At 35.0% G+C, this 21,155-nt stretch overlaps 2 protein-coding genes across 4 annotated transcripts in view; one reads left to right on the top strand and one right to left on the bottom strand.

Moving 5' to 3' along the window:
- The window catches only part of LOC134649432 (serine protease nudel), a 246,051-nt gene that overhangs the window by 209,892 nt on the left and 15,004 nt on the right, over window positions 1–21,155 (top strand). Inside the window, exons 2-4 of one of the 3 annotated variants that reach the window (XM_063504179.1) lie at window positions 16,527–16,545; window positions 19,976–20,060; window positions 21,028–21,153. In XM_063504179.1, coding sequence (XP_063360249.1) covers window positions 19,976–20,060; window positions 21,028–21,153 — 211 coding nt within the window. In that variant the 5' untranslated portion in view covers window positions 16,527–16,545. Of the gene's footprint in view, window positions 1–16,385; window positions 16,546–19,975; window positions 20,061–21,027; window positions 21,154–21,155 lie in introns of those variants that run through there. The other 2 variants (XM_063504177.1, XM_063504180.1) reach the window with 2 other exon arrangements.
- LOC134649438 (uncharacterized) lies at window positions 1,425–13,462 on the bottom strand. Its single transcript, XM_063504189.1, has 5 exons — window positions 13,232–13,462; window positions 11,582–11,775; window positions 5,555–5,679; window positions 2,833–3,008; window positions 1,425–2,007 (listed from the first exon to the last, which is right to left on the bottom strand). The coding sequence occupies exons 1-5, from the start codon at window positions 13,388–13,390 to the stop codon at window positions 1,576–1,578; spliced, it is 1,086 nt and encodes a 361-aa protein (XP_063360259.1). The 5' UTR covers window positions 13,391–13,462; the 3' UTR covers window positions 1,425–1,575.

Here is a 21,155-nt window from a genome sequence, read left to right as displayed (position 1 = left end):
TGATTATTTTTTTAGGTATATTTGATTAATGATGAGGAAATTGATATTCCGATGTACATATTTCTTTTGTGTTTTTTATTTATTTATTTGACATTTAGATTTTATTCTAGAAACATTCTAGACTAGTATTTTTTATACAATTTTTTTTTTCATGTTTGACGATCCTTTTGTGAAATTATTAATTTAATTTAATTTGTGTTTAATTTGATTTGTATAATAATCCAATATTCTTATGGAATAATAACATCAATAAATTGCTCTGATAATTAGCTTAAGATAATTTATAAGTATGTTACGATTCATAAGTGCTTGTTGCTAGGCCTACATGAATAAAGTATATTTTGACTATTGACTATTGATGTCTACAGGGAAGACGCGAACGACTTAACTATACAATAAAATGTATGTGCATAACGCAAAATGTATATTACAAGCAAAAGGTAGTTAATATTGAATAAATAACATTATAAACGCATTAAAATGACTTTTAACTGTATAGAGAAACCCCCGCTTTTAAAAAGTCGTTTTATAAATGTCAAAGACCCCATTGATTCGCATTTAGTGACAAACGGTGCCACATGTCACCTGCTCACTGTCCCGGCAAACTCGATAAGCTGAACGCAGTTCCGGATATTTGAATACTAAGAATGGGAGCCAATATGTCTGCAGTTTGTTTTAATAAGAATGGAATACCGCAGTGACGACTATTGTCTGTGTGTAATATGACCGGCGTGGGAAGTCAAATCGATCAAATCCGGTCCATTTCCGGGCCGAATGTTCGAACCGAAATTTGGTGTGGTAAAATGTTGGCTTATATTACTGCGGTTCCTAATTTATACTCTTTGAAGTGCTGTAAATGCTTTACATTTAAGAAAATATTATTGGATTTGATTAAGCACGTTTTAATTAAATTTCATGGAACGATAATATGTCTGTCATTGACTTCACTTAGATGACTTCAATGTAACTTATTAGAAAGCACGTAAATATTCAGGATATAATGTTTATTTTAATTCTTGTGTTAATAAATATTACTTGCTTAGATATTATTTATATTTGATTGATATTGTACTGTACGAGCAGTTGGGATAACTTTGTTGTTTCTTTCTGCATTTTGAAGTGGAACGGTTTGTTTTAAATAGATATAATGAAAGAAATGGCCAAATAATTTTGTTTAATGTCTACTTTTTATTATTACATATAAATATAGTTGAACTTACATAATAACTTAAATTACATAGTGATTTAATTTACTTATACACTCCTCCCGAATATGAAATGTAATACTGTTATTATTACAGACCTTGTAAATTCGTTGCAGTTTATTCGAGTTAATAGCCAATATCCTATCAATACCATATTTGGTATGTGATATGATGTAACAACTAGATTGTATTTAAAATAATGGTTTAAATTCTATCAAATAAACCACGCAAAGGAACTCCCAATAACGGACCTCTTATAGGCGAAAGGAATTTAAATAAAATTTGTCTGCTTGGAAACAGAATTTGCGCCACATACGAGAATATGCTATAAACTATCTCGTAAAGTGCACGAAAGTATCCAGTTAACATGTTAAGATGAAACGACAGGAGTGGGACTTTGAAAGCGAAATCCATTGTAGGGGAGTTCCAAGGCATAATCTGCCTGGACCTCCCCTGGGGTCGTCGTTAAATCAGCTATCAATGGCGTCGGCGAATCTATAACAGTGAAGGAAGGTGTCGAATCTGGTCTAGGGTACACTGGATACACTCTCGACTCTGATTCTCTTTGAATAAACTTTGGCGTTTCCCCTTTAATATCATTAGCTTCAGTATAGACGGTGGCTAAATGTATTCTGTCAGTCTTGATGTTGTCGGTGTCGAGATTGGACCACGAGCGCGAGAGCGGCGGGGGCGTGCCGGCCATCACGGAGGGGGGAGGCCAGTTGTCTCCGCTTCGCTTCTCGTAATGATCGTAAGGGGGGTAAGAATGGTAGAATCCGTAGTTCAGCGGACTTGTACCGATCTGGAACAGAACATCTATTAACACGTTATCAAACATGACTGATAAAAGTGCAGGAAAGCCTAACTGTGTGTTTTTGTTAAATATTGTTATGTTTGTTTTTTAATAAGTTACATTCTGAGAGAGTTAGGTTTCGATTATGGGCAGGCGGCGCCTTGAGTGACCAAATTTTGAACATGCCGCAATATAAAGTGTACAGTGCAGTCACACTACTGCAGCCCTAGTAGCACGGTAGCATTTTTATCGTTTATCACCATGCCTGTCACGTTCTAACAAGTATGTAAGTGCGAAAGTGACGGGCATAGTGATAGTCGATAAAAATGGAACCGTGCTGAGCCCGCAGGTTTCAAAAAACACACACACGACTGTTTTTGGAATCTGAAAGACCCTAAAAGTTCAAAATATGTAGGTATTTATAAAAAATATGATACGTAGGAACATTCATGCTTCACAGGTACCTAGTTTGATATTCGCGTCACCCAACGCGCCCCACATACATAAACGAAGCCTTAAGATATGAAATTTATTATGGAACCAGGTATCATTCCTTTCCCCTGTCATGAAACCCATCATTATAGTCTACCTAAAAAGGAATTGTGTTATCATGTAATGTTAGTGAATATTAGTGATTGTTACTAAACTATTTTTCATCGTTAGTAGATTACTTTTTCATTAGTTTGGTATTATTTAATTTAGTCAACAATATAACCGAGATGTATAAAATATAATAAAACAGTTCTGGCATACAAAGACAAGTGTTGTTACTTCGTAGTATATATTTTTTGAAAAATATCACATCTAAATAAATACTAGTGAATAAATATTTACCTTTTTCAATCCTTGTATAGAGGCCAATATTAGAGCCATTTTGGCTAGTAGGAGAGCTTTCCCGCCGAGAACGGCGAGGAACTGAAAACCCATAGGTATCAACACCATTCCGATAGACACGATGCCAAACATCATCATCACCATCATCTGATGGCGGCGGCGTCCGCGGAACTCAACTGTGAAAAATTCAAAAAAATATTCTTCAATTCTTTTACAAGACAATACAGCACAATTTTATGTTTCGCGCATAAAAATCATGATTTATGAAAAATGGGGACACAATAGCTGACTCAATAATAGGGTGGGTGAAACTTAATGCCCACCTCTCGCGTCGAATGATGGTCCCTATGACAGTTGCTTCAAGTCTCTTTTGGTTGGGCTTACCTACTTAATAGGGTATTTGACATTTTTTTATGAATGGTATCAGTCGATCAGGTTTGTTTTGAGGATCAAATGTCTGTATGGGACCCATTGTCTTAAAGCAATACAAAAGTCACAAATGATGGTCAAAGTCTGGCACCAGCACTTTACTGACGAAACGCTTCATAGAAAATGGCAATACATCGTGACGTCACCATGTAACGTTACAAGCCGTTTCAATGTATGGAAAACAAGGAAATTGCGATTTTGTCCTTGAAATATTGCGTTTATGTATATGGTTACTATACAATATTTTTTAATAAAATGTAAGGAATCGAATGGTATCATTATTTTTTTCTTATTTGGAAGTTAAATTTTTTTTTTACTTTAAAGCCTTGTATTTTTTTATTAAACACATATTTTTTAAATTTCCAATGTATTGTGATAAATTGCTCATTTTCTATCTATTTAACTATATTTACTTATAAAATGCAACATGTGTCAAATAACCTATTAAACAAGAAACAATGAAAGAAAAATGTTTTTATCGTATTTTTATAACTTAAATGTTTCTAAATTAATGAATGTTCTAACTTACCCAAATGACACCTATTTCATATCAACATGAAGTCTGATCTTTTTAAATCGAGAGTGAATAGACATCTTTTAGGTAAGCATGTTCCATCCTAGACTGCATCGGCACTTACCATCAGGTGAGATTGTGGTCAAAAAAAAAAAAACGTGAACCCTCAGAATGGTTTCTGTCACATAAAAGTTAGTCACACTTATTTAAATATGTAGTTATCTTTATTTGGCGTATTAATTAGCTCCGAGAACCTTATTGGAGTAGTACATACTCGTACCACTCAGAGTCGAACTTAATTATTATCTTTTGTTAGAAACTAGCAAGCCTAAAGTAATCATCCAACTCCGTTTTTGAAGTGAAAACTTCTTTAGCGGCGCTGTACACTTTTTGAGGTGGGGAAAAAATGTTAAACTCGCGACAGATCACGTGACCGTAAGACGGACACGTGACCTGATCGAAAAACTGTTACAATGTCATTGAGTTTTTCTTTATTGATTTAAATGCCATCTAGTAAGTTTCCCTCTAACTGGTACTAATATAACTCGAGTACTAACAGTGATGTGCTTAGGGGTTTCAAGTAATACGACGAAATAACGCTAGATGGCGTTAACCTCAATTATAGAGACATTTTGCACTAGTCATTGAGTTTTCACTTCTGCCGGCACTCCCGGAGTGCAACCCGTTGTTTTTTTTTTTTTTTAATTTTATGGTATGATTTGTATTGTTCACAAGTACTCGATTATTTTTTAAATAATTTAAATATTTGCCAATTAACGTCGCCCACTACATCCCATCAGTTAGGTACATGGGTAGGTACATGAAACACACTAGTAATTTTCATTTAGAAAAATATCGTGATATATTTATTTATTGATAATATTTTTGGTTGCTTTGAACGGTTTAATATATATAGGTATATCAAGATAATATTTAATTACACAATGAATTCCATTCCACAGTATGGATGCTCCGTTGTTTTCATAATAGAAATACCTGGTAGGTAAAAGGTAGAAGTCATGATACACGTGTATTATATTAAATTGTGTTTATTGTTTAAAATATTTAGGTACTTAATATGAACGATATTAATTTTATTTCAAAATAACTTTAACTTTAACTTTTGGTATAAGGTCGCCTTTGTTGTATTTAATTTACTATTTAATGTGTTGCGCCCGTTTGTTTTACTGTGTGCAACAAATAATATACATACAAAGTACTTAGACTATTTACTGCACTAAGTATATCACATTTATAAATTATTGTACGTTTAAATAATGTTCAAAGTTACTGCTACGAGCTACTAAAGCGCTGCTACGAGTATAAAGCATATTCATGCATGGCCTTTAATAAACGAGTAAGTATTTAAATGTAGGTATCATATTTTTTTATTTATTTAATATTATGTTAGAGTTAAATTGTATGAATGAAGTAACAATACCTGCTTAAAAAAGCCTAAAAAAACTCTCTTTATTTAATTTCTGCCTTTTATCAATGATTATAGATTTTATAGAGAGTTATTGTCATGGTAAATAATGTAGCCAGAGTAAATTCACCGCCCTCTTTTGACAGAAGATTAAAACTGTTAGAACGCCATTTGACTTTGATCCTTATTCTTTCACTGATATGTGTTTATTTGTAAATATTGAAATTAACGCCATCTGGCCGAGAAATCTTCTGTCAAAAGAGGGCGGTGAATTTACTCTGGCTAACTGACAGTAACTCTCTATAAAATCTATACTCTTTGCTTTTATAATCCGTTTGTACGCAGGTAAATACCTTTTTCTGGCGTCTTCGCATCTTCGAAGTCGAACTTGATGACATGCGTTCGAAGTACCTTCGCCATCCGCTGCATCGCGAGGGTACGCCATTCCCCTTCCTCAAGCTCCTTCTCCGACCACGAGCTGAACATGCACATACAAGGTACAGCTTGTCAAAAAAGAGTAGAAATTAAAAAGTGACAACGCTGTAGTGTTGATTTGAAAGGGGAGACACTACAATGTTGCCACTTTTTAGGGTTCCGTACCCAAAGGGTTTTTCTAAAAACGGGACCCTATTACTAAGACTCCGCTGTCCGTCCGTCCGTCAGTCTGTCACCAGGCTGTATCTCACGAACCGTGATAGCTAGACAGTTGAAATTTTCACAGATGATGTATTTCTGTTGCCGCTATAACAAGAAATACTAAAAACAGAATAAAATAAAGATTTAAGTGGGGCTCCCATACAACAAACGTGATTTTTGACCGAAGTTACGCAACGTCGGGCGGGGTCAGTACTTGGATGGGTGACGGTTTATTTGCTTGTTTTGCTCTATTTTTTGTTGATGGTGCGGAACCCTCCGTGCGCGAGTCCGACTCGCACTTGGCTGGTTTATTTATTTATTTCTACTCTTTTTTGCCAACCTGTAAATGCGACGTCAGAGAGCCTAGCTAAGATAACAATCGGACATCGACAAACACCAAACAAAAAGTAAAAATGTATCGGGATATTTCCATACATTAGGGATTTAAGTTTTAATTGGCGTTAACAGTTTTGAATGATTCGCCAATTAAACTTATAACGACCGGATATGAACTGTGATTACCGCGTTCGGTGGTTACGTTGAAGGCGAACACAGTCGACGCGCACGAGTAAGGGTAGACCGAGCGCGGTCTACACAACTTTGACACCCACCCGCTATCTTCAGACCTGTGAACAAGATGCATGTAACTGCGTCGAAATATCGGGACCTCGAAAACAATACAAAAGGTAATCACGTTCATATCCCGGTCGATATAAGTTTAATTGGCGTTTCAACGATTTCTCGATTTTTTCCTGATTTTTCGATTTTTTCTTTCAACGATTGTCATCTTGGCTACGCCCTCTAGTTACCAATTTAAGGTAATATTCGGGGTAGTACTGCAGCAATGCAGTCGGCAGTAATGATGCACAGCAACGATATAGTAGCAACTCCGATAAAGGCTAGCTGACCTCTCTGAACATGGAAAACTTATGTATATAACAATACCTTAATATTACTGAGCATTGTACCTATATTTTTTCACGGTCTCCAAGTATATGGCGTAAAACCTCTTCATGAATATTATATTTTCCTTATCGAAATTAAGTTTTCGCTTAACAACGTTGAACATGTAAAGTTTGCGATGCCAGCGTGTTAAAGTTATTATCCGCATTAATTATTTATAAGCTTGCTTCTACGGATAATATGTTAAGATAGGGGTTTTAGAGAGCACGGTCATATTAAGGCCGTGGGTTAACCGAGCAGTTTTTGAAAATTCCTAATACGTTTGCTTAAAAAAAGATGAACACTAATCTTTAGGCCTTTTTCTAGGATGTTTATTGATCCGAGCCATAAAAAAAGACTCGCTCGGTAGGAAAAAAATACGAACATTCTCGTAGGCATAGTCTAAAATGTACAATTAATTTATTTAACTATTTTGCACAATAGCTATAAACAAGAAAATTGTTTCTAAAAATGTGTGATGTTATTTTTGATCGTACTCAGCGATTACTTTTTTTTTGTTAAAACTAACTAAATATAATAATTCAATAACAATACTCGCGATCCCGGGCACACACGGCCGTCCACTGAGTGCTCATATTTAAATTGTGATATTAAATGATATGAAATATTTGGATTTAATCATATTACAGCAATTAATATAAATCAGACTCCAGAGACAGATACTTTATTATTTAATTAGGGTATTTATACTGCTCGAACAATATAGCTAACTACTGAAATGAAGCCAATTTATTATAGGTACAAGATAAATCATAAACTTGAAATAGCTAATTATAATTAATAAAATATTATTTACTTAATAAGCCTTGCTTAATTTTTCATTTGTGTAATTCATGGAACATAACTACGTTAATTTGTTTGCAAGAATATTATTAAAATCAGATTACCTAGTTAAAAATACAAACAATACCAAAATAAAGTTGTGCGTTGCGATTTGTCTGCATCATTGTGTAGGTGTTTGTAATTCATATTGCATATTTACCAAAGGCGAGCGTTTGTCTCGTTCAAACTAAAATACATACAAGTAGGTATATGAGCTGAAATAACGAACAGCTAAGGTCCGTTCGGAAAGAGAAATGTCGTGGTATGTATCCCAATATTCCACGACTCTTCTCTTTCCGCACCGACTCTATGAAAGAGTTTAGGCATTCATGAGTATCATAGAAATATCATCAGTTTAATGAATAATTGGTGTAATTTACAAAATATTGCAGTCATAGACTTGTATACCTAAAATAAATAGACATGTTCTAACTGAGTTACCTACCTAATGAATGGCGTCCCTTTAACACTTCTTGCCAGCTAAAAATGAAAATCATAATGGAAATTCACCTACAGCCTACAACATAAACTTCGTTAAGTAACGAGGTCATCATTGTGTATGGCCGTTATCCATAAACGCTTGTCAAATACAACAAGCCCTTGACACTTGTTTTTACTCACCCACCATTTTGAAAATTATCTGTGAAAAACCAGCCAAGTGCGATTCGGACTCGCGTTCCAAGGGTCCCGTACTTAACTTACGCTTGACTGCACATTTCTAATAGGTTTTCCTGTCATCTCTATAAGTTAAAAAACTATTTTGTGTATTTTTTTTTAAATCTTAGACCTAGTAGTAGTTTCGGAGATAAAGGGGACGAGGGGGAATGGTCGGACAGACAGACAGACAGACAGACGCACGAGTGATCCTATAAGGGTTCCGTTTTTTCCTTTTGAGATACGGAACCCAAAAAAGGACAAAATTTAACAAAAGATTGCCAAGTTCTATGAAGGCTGTTAGCAGTTTGTTTGATATGAGGCGAATACTCGCTTGTTAAGTGATGGTAAAGCGACAGGTTGACAATCGGTCATTAATGATGGGCTGATCATTTCGCAATATGAAACTGGAGCGGTCAGTTGCGCAATTTTATTCGATACTTACTTTGCATGACGTTGACGAATTACATATCGGCCAGTCACCCTTGCAACATGTTTTTATACATAAATATGCATATGTAGGGAATATTTGTGAAAGTGAAAGAAAAAGTGGGGGTCGTGTCGTATCAGAAAGTCAAAGAGCTGGCGCAAGATAGGGAATGCTGGAAGATACTCCACCGACAAGAGAATAACTCTTAACTTAATGATGATGATGATGAGGGAATATTTATTGTCATAGGCTATTGAATTGAACAATAATAATAAAATTTACGCCGGCGGTATCATGGTCGCATTTTTATCACTTGTCATGTCATGCGTCACTTTCGCACTTACATACTTGTTAGTCTGTGAGTCACGACTCTTCTCTTTCCGCACAGACTCTAGAACGTGACAGTCATGATGACATATAATAAAAAACCGACCTCCTTAGTCCTACAGGTCATTATAAATTACAGATTGTTTTGACTCTTGATAAACATAAATCAGAGCCAAGAGACACTATAATACTCGTACTGCCAACATTGTTATAGGTAACGTCAATAATGTTATCTATCAAGATCAGAGGGGACATAGAACCCAATTCCAAGTTATTGGAATGTATTGTTATCCGTGTAGGAACGACGTACCTATAGGAACCAATTACGTTCAAGCTTCAGATCTATATATGGAATACCTATTCTACAAATCCGCGATGAAGTTCGATAAAGCACCAGGTGTGTTAACAATCGAAGCTTATTCTAGCACCTACCAGAAGTCCAATATGAGTCAGATCTTTATTTACTCCTATTTGTTGTGAATATTAGTTCGAGTTTCACTAGAAACGAGTAGCATACAGATGAGATAATCATAATCAAATTCGTTGAAACCATGTTCTTATATTAGGTTAGAGTCTGTTAACGAAATAACAGTAAATAATAACAGGAAAGAATAGCGTGACGTACTTGTAAAAAAACACAAATTCAAGTATTTTCATAGAAAGTAATTTAATTTGTTCTTAGAGGTTAGAGTCTGCCCTTGCAAATAAATATACAGGGTGTTTCCTGTAACAGAAACAATAAATAAAACTGTAGGCTGTACTCCTCAAACTGACCAACATTTGTTCAGCAACTTTTGAAAATAACTCATGTTTTGATTTTTATTACACTTTAAAGTTTATTCTAAGACGCAATGTATTGCAAATTTATTTATGTTTAAAGCGTGACAAGCAACGTCAAACACACTGGTGTCAGCGTACATTGAAGGAAATATTTATTTTGTCTGAAAAAGAGGAAGTCTAAAGGATACGTAATTTTTAAAAGTTGCTGAACAAATGTTGGTCAGTTTGAGGAGTACAGCCTTTAGTTTAATTTATTGCTCCTGTTACAGGAAGCACCCGTATACATCCTAGCTATAGCCTGACCAGTAATATATGATAATTGTCAAGAGGGCGCTGTTATTCTCATGTATAGGGTGACAATTCAGTGTAGTATGAAAAAATTAGTTCCAGTGAAATTCCGCAACATGGCGCACCCTCAATAGATCCTGGTTCACCTATAGTATCCGCGTGTTTTTGTTTTTCATGGCATTATGTAACTTTGTACATGTAACCGTTCAATATAATAACTATTTAGCGTTAATCCCCTCAAAGATAAGAGTATACTTAAGTAGGTTCCTACTTCGTGACACTCTAATAACAATTTGTCAGAATTTCGGAAGTTTATTCACAAATTCGTTCGTTATCCATCTAATATCTCAAAAGGATCTATTTTTAGAAACGGACGACTATTCTAATTACGTATAGACGCCGTATCAATTTAACTTTGAAGTATTAGAAGTTCAATCGCGCTTTGTTAGTGCTTTAAATTGTTAATAATGATTGTTATTTAAATATTCATAGTCTATTTACATAGTGTTAACTACGATTAATAATTTTATTCGTCATACAGCGAGTTCTAAATTTTCTTGGACTTATTATAATAATGATCCCCTCTGACCCTCGCTCTGGTTCTTTCCTTGTTCAACAGATATCACTGGCCATTCAGCGGGGTAATGCCGCCAGTATTTTTGGCACATTTGATCCGGGGGACAATCAGAGTGGGGGGATAATATTTTATTTGTTAAGTTAGTTTTACTCATTCTTAGGTTTATTTAAAAAAAAATCCTTTCTCGCTTGGAGCGTTTAGGCTCGAACTTTAAACACTAAACTAATTAACTTATAATTTAAGCACTTCGGAAATTAGGGAAACTATATTTTTTTGTAATTGTGCCATAGATGAGACGAGAGGCCTATCCACAAAGGTGGGGGAGAATCGTACTAACCTAACATTCCATTACTGTGCAGTTTAGCAACAGCAGTGTTTAATTGAGACTTACACACTAAACCAACATATTGGCGTCCATACAAAAAAAATAACGATTTTATTATATAATATTATCTTGTAATCGAAATAGTTTGAATTTACGTGGCTTAACAATTGTCACAAGTTCGGACTATGTAAAAAACAGCATCCGTATAGTTTTAGTTCGTTAGAATACTCTTCAATTTATTGACTGACTCCAAAAGTTTACTCTACAATATTGAAAGCTTTAAAGAAAAGGGATTTCTGAGTAAGTCATTTTAATCAGGACTTCAACACATCATGTGGAACTGGTTAGTGGCCATAACTATCTGAACGACCAAAAAATTAATTGCCGTTACATTACTATCACCCACCTAGTATAGTTGAACTTTGGGTAAGTGGCCACAACTAGCTGAACGACCAAACAATTAATTGCCGTTACATTGCATATCACCCACCTGGTATAGTACTGTTGAACTTTGGTTAAGTGGCCACAACTAGCTGAACGACCAAACAATTAATTGCCGTTACATTACTGTCACCCACCTGGTATAGTTGTCCGGCATCACATTTCCAGTCCGGTCCACCATCTCAAACCGCACTAAATTGACCCCTTCAGCAATGGGCACTATGTCTGTGCTGAGCGATCGGTCCAACGCCCTCAAGGTTTTTCGCTTCATACAACGCACGAACTTCGGAAAGTATTCCTTGTGATCGATTACATCTTTCACGTCGACTAGCTAGAAACGATAAAAAATAAATCAACTCATATTTGGGCGTTTTCTTTTGTTGTCCCCTACACTTTTTTTCAAATTTGGGATTTTTTATGTTATTTCTACTCAGAATCACGAGCTCTTTCTATCCTAATAGGAGAAAAAAAGTGTCCTGAGGTTTTTATTTCCATTACGTCACCATTTTTCATATACTTTGTATGGCCATGTATGGCGGTCGCGGAATGGAAAGATCGAAAAATGTATGAACATTTTGGGACACTTTTTTTCTCCTATTATGATAGACAGAGCTCGTGATTCTGAGTAGAAATAACATAAAAAATCCCAAATTAAAAAAAAAAGTGTAGGGGACAACAAAAAACGCCCATTTATATCATCAGCATATATTATTTTGTACCAAGTGATAGGAGTTCTGTGTGTGTTCTAACATTTAGCATTCAACTCATTTCGCAAATATTGTTTTTGTATGTACATAAATGCTAATAAACACAAACGTGTCATACCCAAATGATCTGTGTATTCAGCCTTTACACAACATTAGTTATTCATTGCCTCGAAAATTTAGTTTACGCCTCTCATCGGATTTTTATCTGTTTCTAATTGCCTGCGATATTAGCAAGCATCTGTTATACAGTAAGCCGATTACTGAGGTACCCGGCGGAGATTAATATATTAATCAAAGCTAGGATACGGACGGAATGGACACTTAAAGTTTAACTTCGAACTATTAAAATGAAAGGGAAAATGAACAGGACGGTTTATTATTAGAACCGACCGACCAAGGCTCATATGAATCTAACTGTAAAAGTTGGGATTAAAGCATGTAAAATACATTCATAAAAAAAGATAATTGAATTTGAGTTTTCATAAATGTTAACACCGATAAGCGAAATTTTCATAAAATAATTTAGACCTTGTTTTGATATTCTAGATAGGTAAGTACAAAGTTGAACAAAAACATGATTATTGGTTAGTAGTTTAGAAAATCTATCCGTCAATTTAGTCTAAGATATAAAAACAGAGCTAAGCCCGGCTAGCACCATGCAGAGTCTTGTATGCGGAGTAAGTTGTGTTAGAGTCTGTTCGGAAAGAGAAGAGTCGTGGAATGTATTGGGCTCCATACATTCCACGACTCTTCTCTTTCCGCACATACTCTACGCGTTGTTTTCTTCTTTAATTTTGCCACGAATAAACGCTTTCTTCTTCTTCTTCTTCTCCTAAGCTTTTTTCCCATCATCTGGGGTCAGCTCTCCTTGTCTGTCTTTTCCATTTTTCTCTATCGTGCGCTGTTGCTGCGTCCATCTCGGTCTCCTTCAGATCTCTCTGGACCGTCGTCAGCCAGCTAAACGCTTTCTATTCTATTCTATTATATTCTATTCTATTCACCAGGAGCGCTGTATACCGACCTACATAATAATCGTCCAACTAACGTAGTAATATGAAAAGTTTTAAAAAGTTGGCTTACTTTCTTTGAGCAGTCTCTCCACAGGATTCGGACGACATCGGCTCCTTCCAGCCAGATATCTGCGATGAAGTGGCTCATGTGTGCATCAGGGTCTACCGACTTCTCCGCATTTACTGCCCACATCAACGCCACAGCCAAAACCAATACTGCTGCACTCATACTGTTTCCTTTATCTACCAGATGCTATAAAATAATTATCTTGTACATCCGTAATGCCATGACTAGATTTCCGCCGAATAAGATGAATAAAGTCGATGGTGTGCCTGCAATTATACATTAAAAAACATTGAGAGATAATTACAGGATGTTTTATAGAAAAAAATCTGTTGAAAGAATTTAAATATAGCTAATAAGTTTAAACAAACGAATTGTCCTCGTACGATTGATACGAATCCTTTTTGAATTTCACAATTTCACTGAGTATTAACATAAAACTAACGCTAACTTTACGCCATTAAGGCAGACACTATTGGCTCGAGCTAATTTACATTTGGCTCGAATGGAACTTACCAAAACAATAGAAACTCCCTGATCTAATTTTGTGTTTTAACAGGCGCAAAGAACAGATAGAATTACTAACTGGTAAATTCAACTGTATGCTGCCAAGGTCACGCATGGAATGGAAAATGTCACTTGGCCCCCTTAAGTTATATGAACGATGGAAAGCGATTTTCTACGCGACCAACGACCAAATCATGTTAATGGATGACCACTCGTACTTGTATGTGAGTTGGCGCATATCCATGACGAACGTCCGATACGTAATTGTAGTATTTTTTACATATTAGTACTCACCCCTGTTATTTACAAACGGCTGCTTTCATTATGCCAACTAGGTTAACGTGTGTGTTGGTTTTTATAGGTGAAATGCAATTGCCATAACTAAAAGTGTTTGATATTATCTTTATCAGGTTAGAAAAATTAAAGTTGCATGCTTCTCTCAAATATTTTGTACTAATAAAATGGCTACGTAGCCTTGAATAGGTATCTAAACATCTAGGTAATTTTACCTTTTACCAGCTACGTACATACTACTTAGGACACTTAGGTACCGTAAAATGGGGTGAGTAGGGTCAAAACTGAAATTCGAACCTCGATAACATTTTATTTTTACATATGAAAACTGAATGGTGTATATAATAAGTGTTCCGGACGTTTGTATTTTAGTTTTTATTTTATTTTGAGTAATTCCATTTCATAACTTTGACGATAAAGAGGAAAACCCACCTCACCCTGTGCCTCGTTTTTGGGGTGAGGGGGGTTTTCATACAAAGGTGATTTTGGAAGATTGTTGGATCGATTTTTTTTTATTATGCGTATTACTATAGCTCCATTTTAAATTGGAATACATTATTTTTGTAGCAGTAGCCTTAAAATCCCTTCACACCCCCCTCTCAAACCTTCTCTCCCCATTCATAACCCACCTCATAATTCATAATTCATAATTCATAATTCATAATTTATTGCATAATAATCATGTGGTACGAGTACAGGACAGATATTACATCAGGGTAAGTTCACACATGAACCCTGTTAGGGCACAGCAAATGTTTCTTAAAACTAAACTATAACTAGGAGGTGCAGTGCAGGCACATGTGTAGGTACATAATTTAAAATAAATGCATTTTGGTACTTATGTTCAAGGCATAAGATTAAAAGCTAATATTTATTATTTTATACTTATGTTATTACATTAATTACTTATCTGGGTATGATTTTTGATAGGTACCATTGATTTATTATTATTAATTTGTTTCTAAATACACTTCCATAGTATCATTAATAAATTAGCATTAAGAATGTTTAATTCAATTCATCATTCATTAATAAATTAGCATTAAGAATATTTATTCAATTTATCATTCATTAACAAATTAGCATTAAATATACCTCTCCCCGCGAAACCTACTCACCCCGTTTTACGGTTACTAATAAAATCAAACAATAACTTTATGAATATTCCAAAAAAGAAGTTTGAGCTGTGTAGATATTTTAAGTGATAATCTATTAAAATTATTTGAAACGGAGATAAACTCACATCCCGTTTAAAATAATTTTGTCAAATAATAGTATCATCGACTGTCAGATTTGACTTTAATTCATATGATCACCTAATGTGAAGCGCAAGTCATGTGTCATTTCCCGTAAAACAATTTAGCGTTCACTGACCAACCGACCGAAACCTGCCTTTGTGATGCAAATCACTTTCGCACCAGAATATATTACCTTTGACTTTTGTGTTTAAAATATCTTGGGTCATAATATTGACGTTGTGATATATCAGCGGGTTTTGAAGGCTTCGACCTTTGTCCCACGTCGTCCCTTTTTCAGTGACAAAAAAAGGCTTTTAACTTTATTTTCATTTGTTACATAAGATAATTCCAATAATAGACGTATATTTTTACCATTTTTTTCACGGGAACTTGACAACTAGGTAATCCCAAGAACAAGTTTTATTATATCGTACTATATGTGTACAGATTGCCAACCCTAGTGTCACTGTCAGGAATAGATTCGAAATATGTCAACGGGTCTATGAAGCTGGAAATAATAACCCATTAACTAATGGATCTGACGCATTCATGCACTACGCTACACCAAATGCAATATTAGATGCTATGCTAGATATGCATAGCATCTAATATTGCATTGCACAGAGGAGGAAATGTTAATTGATAGATAATACCTAAATGTATGCGACCACTCCTTTCAATAAAAGCAGCTCACGAGCAGGTATATATGATAGACACTAACTGCTTAATGTGGGTTTTCTCGATTTTGATTCTTGGCAAAAATTCAGAGTTGATCGAGATGGGATCAAAATCATGAAATTGAATTTAAGTTTTTATATATTCGTTTTTACGAAGATGAAAAAAAAAATGCATAAATACAATCCGTTTAAAAATCGTTAGGTAGGTTTTTGTTTGTTTGTTCCTTTTTATTCCCACCGTATTTGTATTTATTAACTGTTTTATAATTAGCCATTTTACATCATAAAAAACCTAATCAAATAAAAAGCATTTAACAAAACGCAATATATAGTTTTAATTGTTTTCTTATAACAATGGCACGATAAAATGTTTAGGTGACTTGTTTCGATGCTGAGCAAGCATTTTAAGTGCCACTCGAAAATTAAACAATCAGCTAAAATGTCCGATTGCCTCAGTCACACTATAGGTGTCTCAGAAGGATGACTTCGTAGGTTTACTGGTTGGTTCAGTTCAGGATAAATGAGTGTCATGAAAATGAAATGAATACAGAATTTGTGAAGTGCGCATAGTATTTTATTGTTTTACAAGTGACAAAATAGAACGGTAAGTCCTTTCCAATATCTATTGACGTTTTGGTTTCTAATAGAAGCCTATTGTAAATTGGGCTAATAATCCCCTCAGGGTGGCGTTATTACCTAACAAAAAATACCGGAGTGGCGGGCCAACCCCGAAAGCTATAACGCACCGATCCAAAATTCGGAGAAATTCGTTCATTTGTATAAACATGGAGGGCAAAGTATGACTTTGCGATGCTTAAGTATATTGCTCTTGGTATAAATAAAATGTATGCAAGGTAGAGATTTGTTGATTTGGCGTCAGTGGGTTGAATTTTGCACTTACCTGAATCCAGTAGATTTGCCACTGGGTTCCTGTAAATGACGATGACGATAGTTTTGATGTCTATACAGGGTGACATTTGAGTCGTGATCAATAATATGTTTTTCTAACTCCATAAACAACGAGCATTTTAATGCCCCTATACTCTTACTAAAATCAGACAATATTTATTTTTTATTTTTTGTCGTTTATTTTACTTTTATAAGTGGATTTAGGATATTATAACGGCTTATTAGATATTTAAATTAGTAAATTGAATCGCCTCTTTGAATCGGAACTGCCATTGACATCAGATCATCAGACATCGTTTCCTAGAGTCCTCACGACAAAGGCTTGACCTAGTGTAAGGGCTACTGCTAACCAAATTGTAATATTTTAAGTGAAACTGATTTGTTTTATCCTATATGTTTCGAATAAGCGTATCGCCGGTCAGTTTCCTAATTCGTCAATTTTGCTGATTCAACAGTTTACCTTCTGGTCATTTTCACTAGGTTGACAATTTCGCTAGTGGGTCATTTTCCTAAACCTTCAGTTTACTCTTTCGCCAGTTTTGCTAGGCTTCAGTTTCGTAAATTTGCTAGTTTCCTTATGTGCTAATTTAATTATTCGTCAGTTTGGTCAAATGGTAATTTCCCCTAGATAATCGGTTTCTATATTCGCCAGTTTCACTAGTTGCCAGGGTCTTATAGTCGTGTTTCGGTCAGGTTTCGGTGTATCAAATATACAAGGTGATTTCAGGGTCGTGTGGCAAGTAGCAAGAGACCAAGGCTTGATGCAGAATCAAAAGATGAACCTATTGATGCTTCATTGATGTTTCTAGTCACCTTATTAAATGTTATTTTAAAACTATTATCCGACACCATACAAAGTTATGTCATCTGCTATTCTCCTGTAGGTACAGTCAATAAGACATGACTATGTTTTTTTTTTTAAAGAATACGGCAATGTGATTTAAAAATATTAAACTTACATTTCGTGACTTTTAGCCGAGTACAAAAATATGTCTTGTATCGCCTTAAGATCGCCTTAAAAACAGCTGGGTTCCTAGTTTACTACGGAACCCCAAAAAAGTAGCAAATCATAAACATGACGAAATAGCAAAACTGACAACTTAAGATAATTGAGGAATAAGGAAGTTTGCGACTCAAGAAACTGGCTTAATAGGGGCTCTGACAATTTAGTGAAACTGGCAAAAAAGGAAATTGGCGAATTAAGAAACAGTCTAATCATTAAACTGTTGAATCAGCAAAATTGACGAATTAGGAAACTGACCGGCGATACGTTAATTCTATGTTTCATATGCCTGGTAACGAAATAAATATGTTGTATTTTGTATTTGTATCAATTTTGTCATTTGTCCCAGTTAGAAATAAAATTTACTTAATTTTTCATTTGAAATATCTTACAAAGCTGTTTAAATACCGCATTGCCACTTGTAAAAGTAAAATAAATGACAAAAAATACACAAAAAATAAAAAAAAATCTTGTCTGATTTTAGTAAGAGTAGGGGCATTCAATTGCTTGTTGTTTATGGAGTTAGAAAAACATATTACTGATCACGACTCAAATATCACCTGTATAATTATGATAAGTAGTTTTAAGAATCACTAATAACTCGAAGTAGGCTATTCGCCCGGAAATGGCCACATGTGTTATAAAAAAACTGTACTGGGGGTTTAAACAATCAAAAGTAGCAATAGTTTTAACTTAAAAAAACACAATGAATTTTCAACAATAGAAAAATGACAGGGCGACTTGTTAGCAAGTTATTTTTTTGTGTCTATGTACAGTCACCATATGGGATTGTTACGCCATTTAAGGGCCTAGCTAAATTGGTTCCATACTTACGCTATAGAATGTCCAATTTAGCTAGAACCCTAAATGGCGTAACAATCACGGAGCGTGACTGTACATGTAAATGCTACTCGCTTTCCAAATTTCATACATTCTGCCGGAGTGAACTATCAACACTTTCAAGCTAGTACAAGAAATTGATTTATGAAAAGTAAAAAATACAAACCACATCAGTATTACATTAAGCCTAAGATTAGCTAAGGAAAACAAGTTTCAGTAAATAAGTTGTAAAAACTGTATACCTAAATTAAAGCATTAAAAGAATATGCCTCTATTCTTTTAATACCACATCTAAATATAATTTAGGTATACCTAATCGTACCAGTATAAAAGCAATTTGCAATTTCGCAATAGGTACACTTAAGGTATATAAAACGTAATGTGCCTTTACCTTCGCCGTCAAAATAGAAGTTTATTATACTTACTCACAGGTCATAACATAATATTGTATCAATAACTAAAAGCTAATTCGATTCGGAATTTTATTTATACTAAATGCTAAGAACATAAAATAGTATTTTATACAATCGTGATATAATGGAGAGCTTTTCAGTCGAGTACCGTGTTTAGGCAACGAAGCTTGCTGAGTTGTCTAAGTAAAGGTACGAGATTGAAAAGCTTGATTATATCACTATTGTATACAATACTTTTTCTACAAGTCAACAAAAAAAAATACTTAAAACTAGTAGAAGAATCATATATGTAGGTCAATGAATATTATAGTTGACTAAACTGTATCGAAATGAATATTATAGTTGAGTAAACTGTATCGAAATAAATATTATAGTTGAGTTGGGGTCCCATAGTGAAAAAAGTATGCGATTTGACTTTGGTATACGAAGTCTTAATTCAAGCATTGCAGTCGACGAGTAGAAAAATGTGTATTAGAGTTTAGTATAATGTAAAATAGGTGACCACTTGGAGCAATGAAGAGAGCTAGTATGCTCAAAGTTTCCAGTTAAAATCGAATCCGTAACGAAGTTTTTCCTCATAGAACCAGGGTTAATAATGTACATATATGTACATAGAACACATGCTTTAGTGGAAGTAGCATGTCTCAGACCCGATGCTGTCATAACTATTGGTTCTTCAGAGAAGACAGCATAGCACTAGGTGGCGCGATGATATTAAATTTGTGAGGCAGTAAGGCAGGAATAGGCAGAGAAAAGCAGAACCATTCCTACTGAATACGTACCAAAAGGGAGGGAATTACAGCAATCAGTATGCTAAGGTTAATCAATAATCACCATAAGCGTGGATGTACATTTTTTCTTATTTACAGATGTCAAACGATACTCTAAAGTCGGAAAGGGCTTTCGAACAGTTAGGACTGCCGCCGATGGAATTAGCGGAGTCAATTGCAATCCGTAAGTAAGAATAATTTTTATGAAACTGTTCTGGTGTTTATACCATTATAACTATGTAATAACTTTTGCCCGCGACTTCGTCTGCGTGGAATCAGTAATTTAGGTAGCTATTATTTTATCCAATCTGCGTTTTGTTGATCCCCATACAAACTTCGACCCCAATTTTCACCCCCTTAAAGGTTGATTTCTTAAATTAAAACTACCCTTTGTCCTTTCCCGGGACTCAAACTATCTCTATACCAAATTTTACCTAAATCGTGTACCAGCGCCGGTGCGACACCGCACGGCCGGGACAGTTCCTATCGAAAAAGTTTGTAATGCAGTTGATGTTATGTCCCGATATACAATTCCAACCCTTTAAGGGATGATTTCGGGGATAAAAACTATCCTATGTTTGACGACTGGTCTGGCCTAGTGGGTAGTGACCCTGCCTGTGAAGCCGCGGTCCTGGGTTCGAATCCCAGTAAGGGCATTTATTTGTGTGATGAGCACAGATATTTGTTCCTGAGTCTTGGGTGTTTTCTATGTATTTATGTGTTTGCATATTATTATATATATCGTTGTCTGAGTACCCACAACACAAGCCTTCTTGAGCTTACTGTGGGACTTAGTAAGTCTGTGTAAGAATGTCCTATAATATTTATTTATTTATTTATTTCTGTCCTTTCTCGGGACTCAAACAATCTCTATACCAAATATCATCTAAATCGGTTCAGCGGTTTATGCGTGAAGAAGTAACAGACAGACTTCCTTTTATAATATTAGTATGGATTATGCTCCCTAAATGCCCTAGGGGGAAGTGTCGGACCTTGATACGGTATGTTTTGTTTTGCCTCTAAAAAAGACTGGGATAGAGAGGTTCTGCAAACAGCCGTATATTTTCATATAACTCGTGTTCTGAAAAAATATTAGATTCATGAAGAGGAAAACTTACCTGCGTATTATTATTTCTCCAAATTGTTTGCAGGTCGAGACGCCAACTCATTGCAGAAATATGTCTGCTCATTCATAATAAAACTAGTTTGCTTGATATTATTAGTTTTATTTGCGGTAGGCGCCTACATTATAATCGTCCGGGTATTTCAAATTACAGGT

Source organism: Cydia amplana, chromosome 7 (assembly GCF_948474715.1).
Source record: "Cydia amplana chromosome 7, ilCydAmpl1.1, whole genome shotgun sequence".
NCBI lineage: Eukaryota > Metazoa > Arthropoda > Insecta > Lepidoptera > Tortricidae > Cydia > Cydia amplana.
Note: the sequence above shows the minus strand (reverse complement) of the source record. Positions and strands in the feature narration are given on the sequence as shown.

Excerpts from the sequence above, each read along its gene's own strand:
- LOC134649438 (XM_063504189.1), bottom strand. The coding sequence starts at position 13,390 with ATGAGTGCAGCAGTATTGGTTTTGGCTGTGGCGTTGATGTGGGCAGTA. Across the intron at positions 11,776-13,231 it reads GGAGAGACTGCTCAAAGAAA|CTAGTCGACGTGAAAGATGT; the intron begins GTAAGCCAACTT and ends TATCGTTTCTAG. Across the intron at positions 5,680-11,581 it reads ATGCCGGACAACTATACCAG|CTCGTGGTCGGAGAAGGAGC; the intron begins GTGGGTGACAGT and ends GTGCATGTTCAG.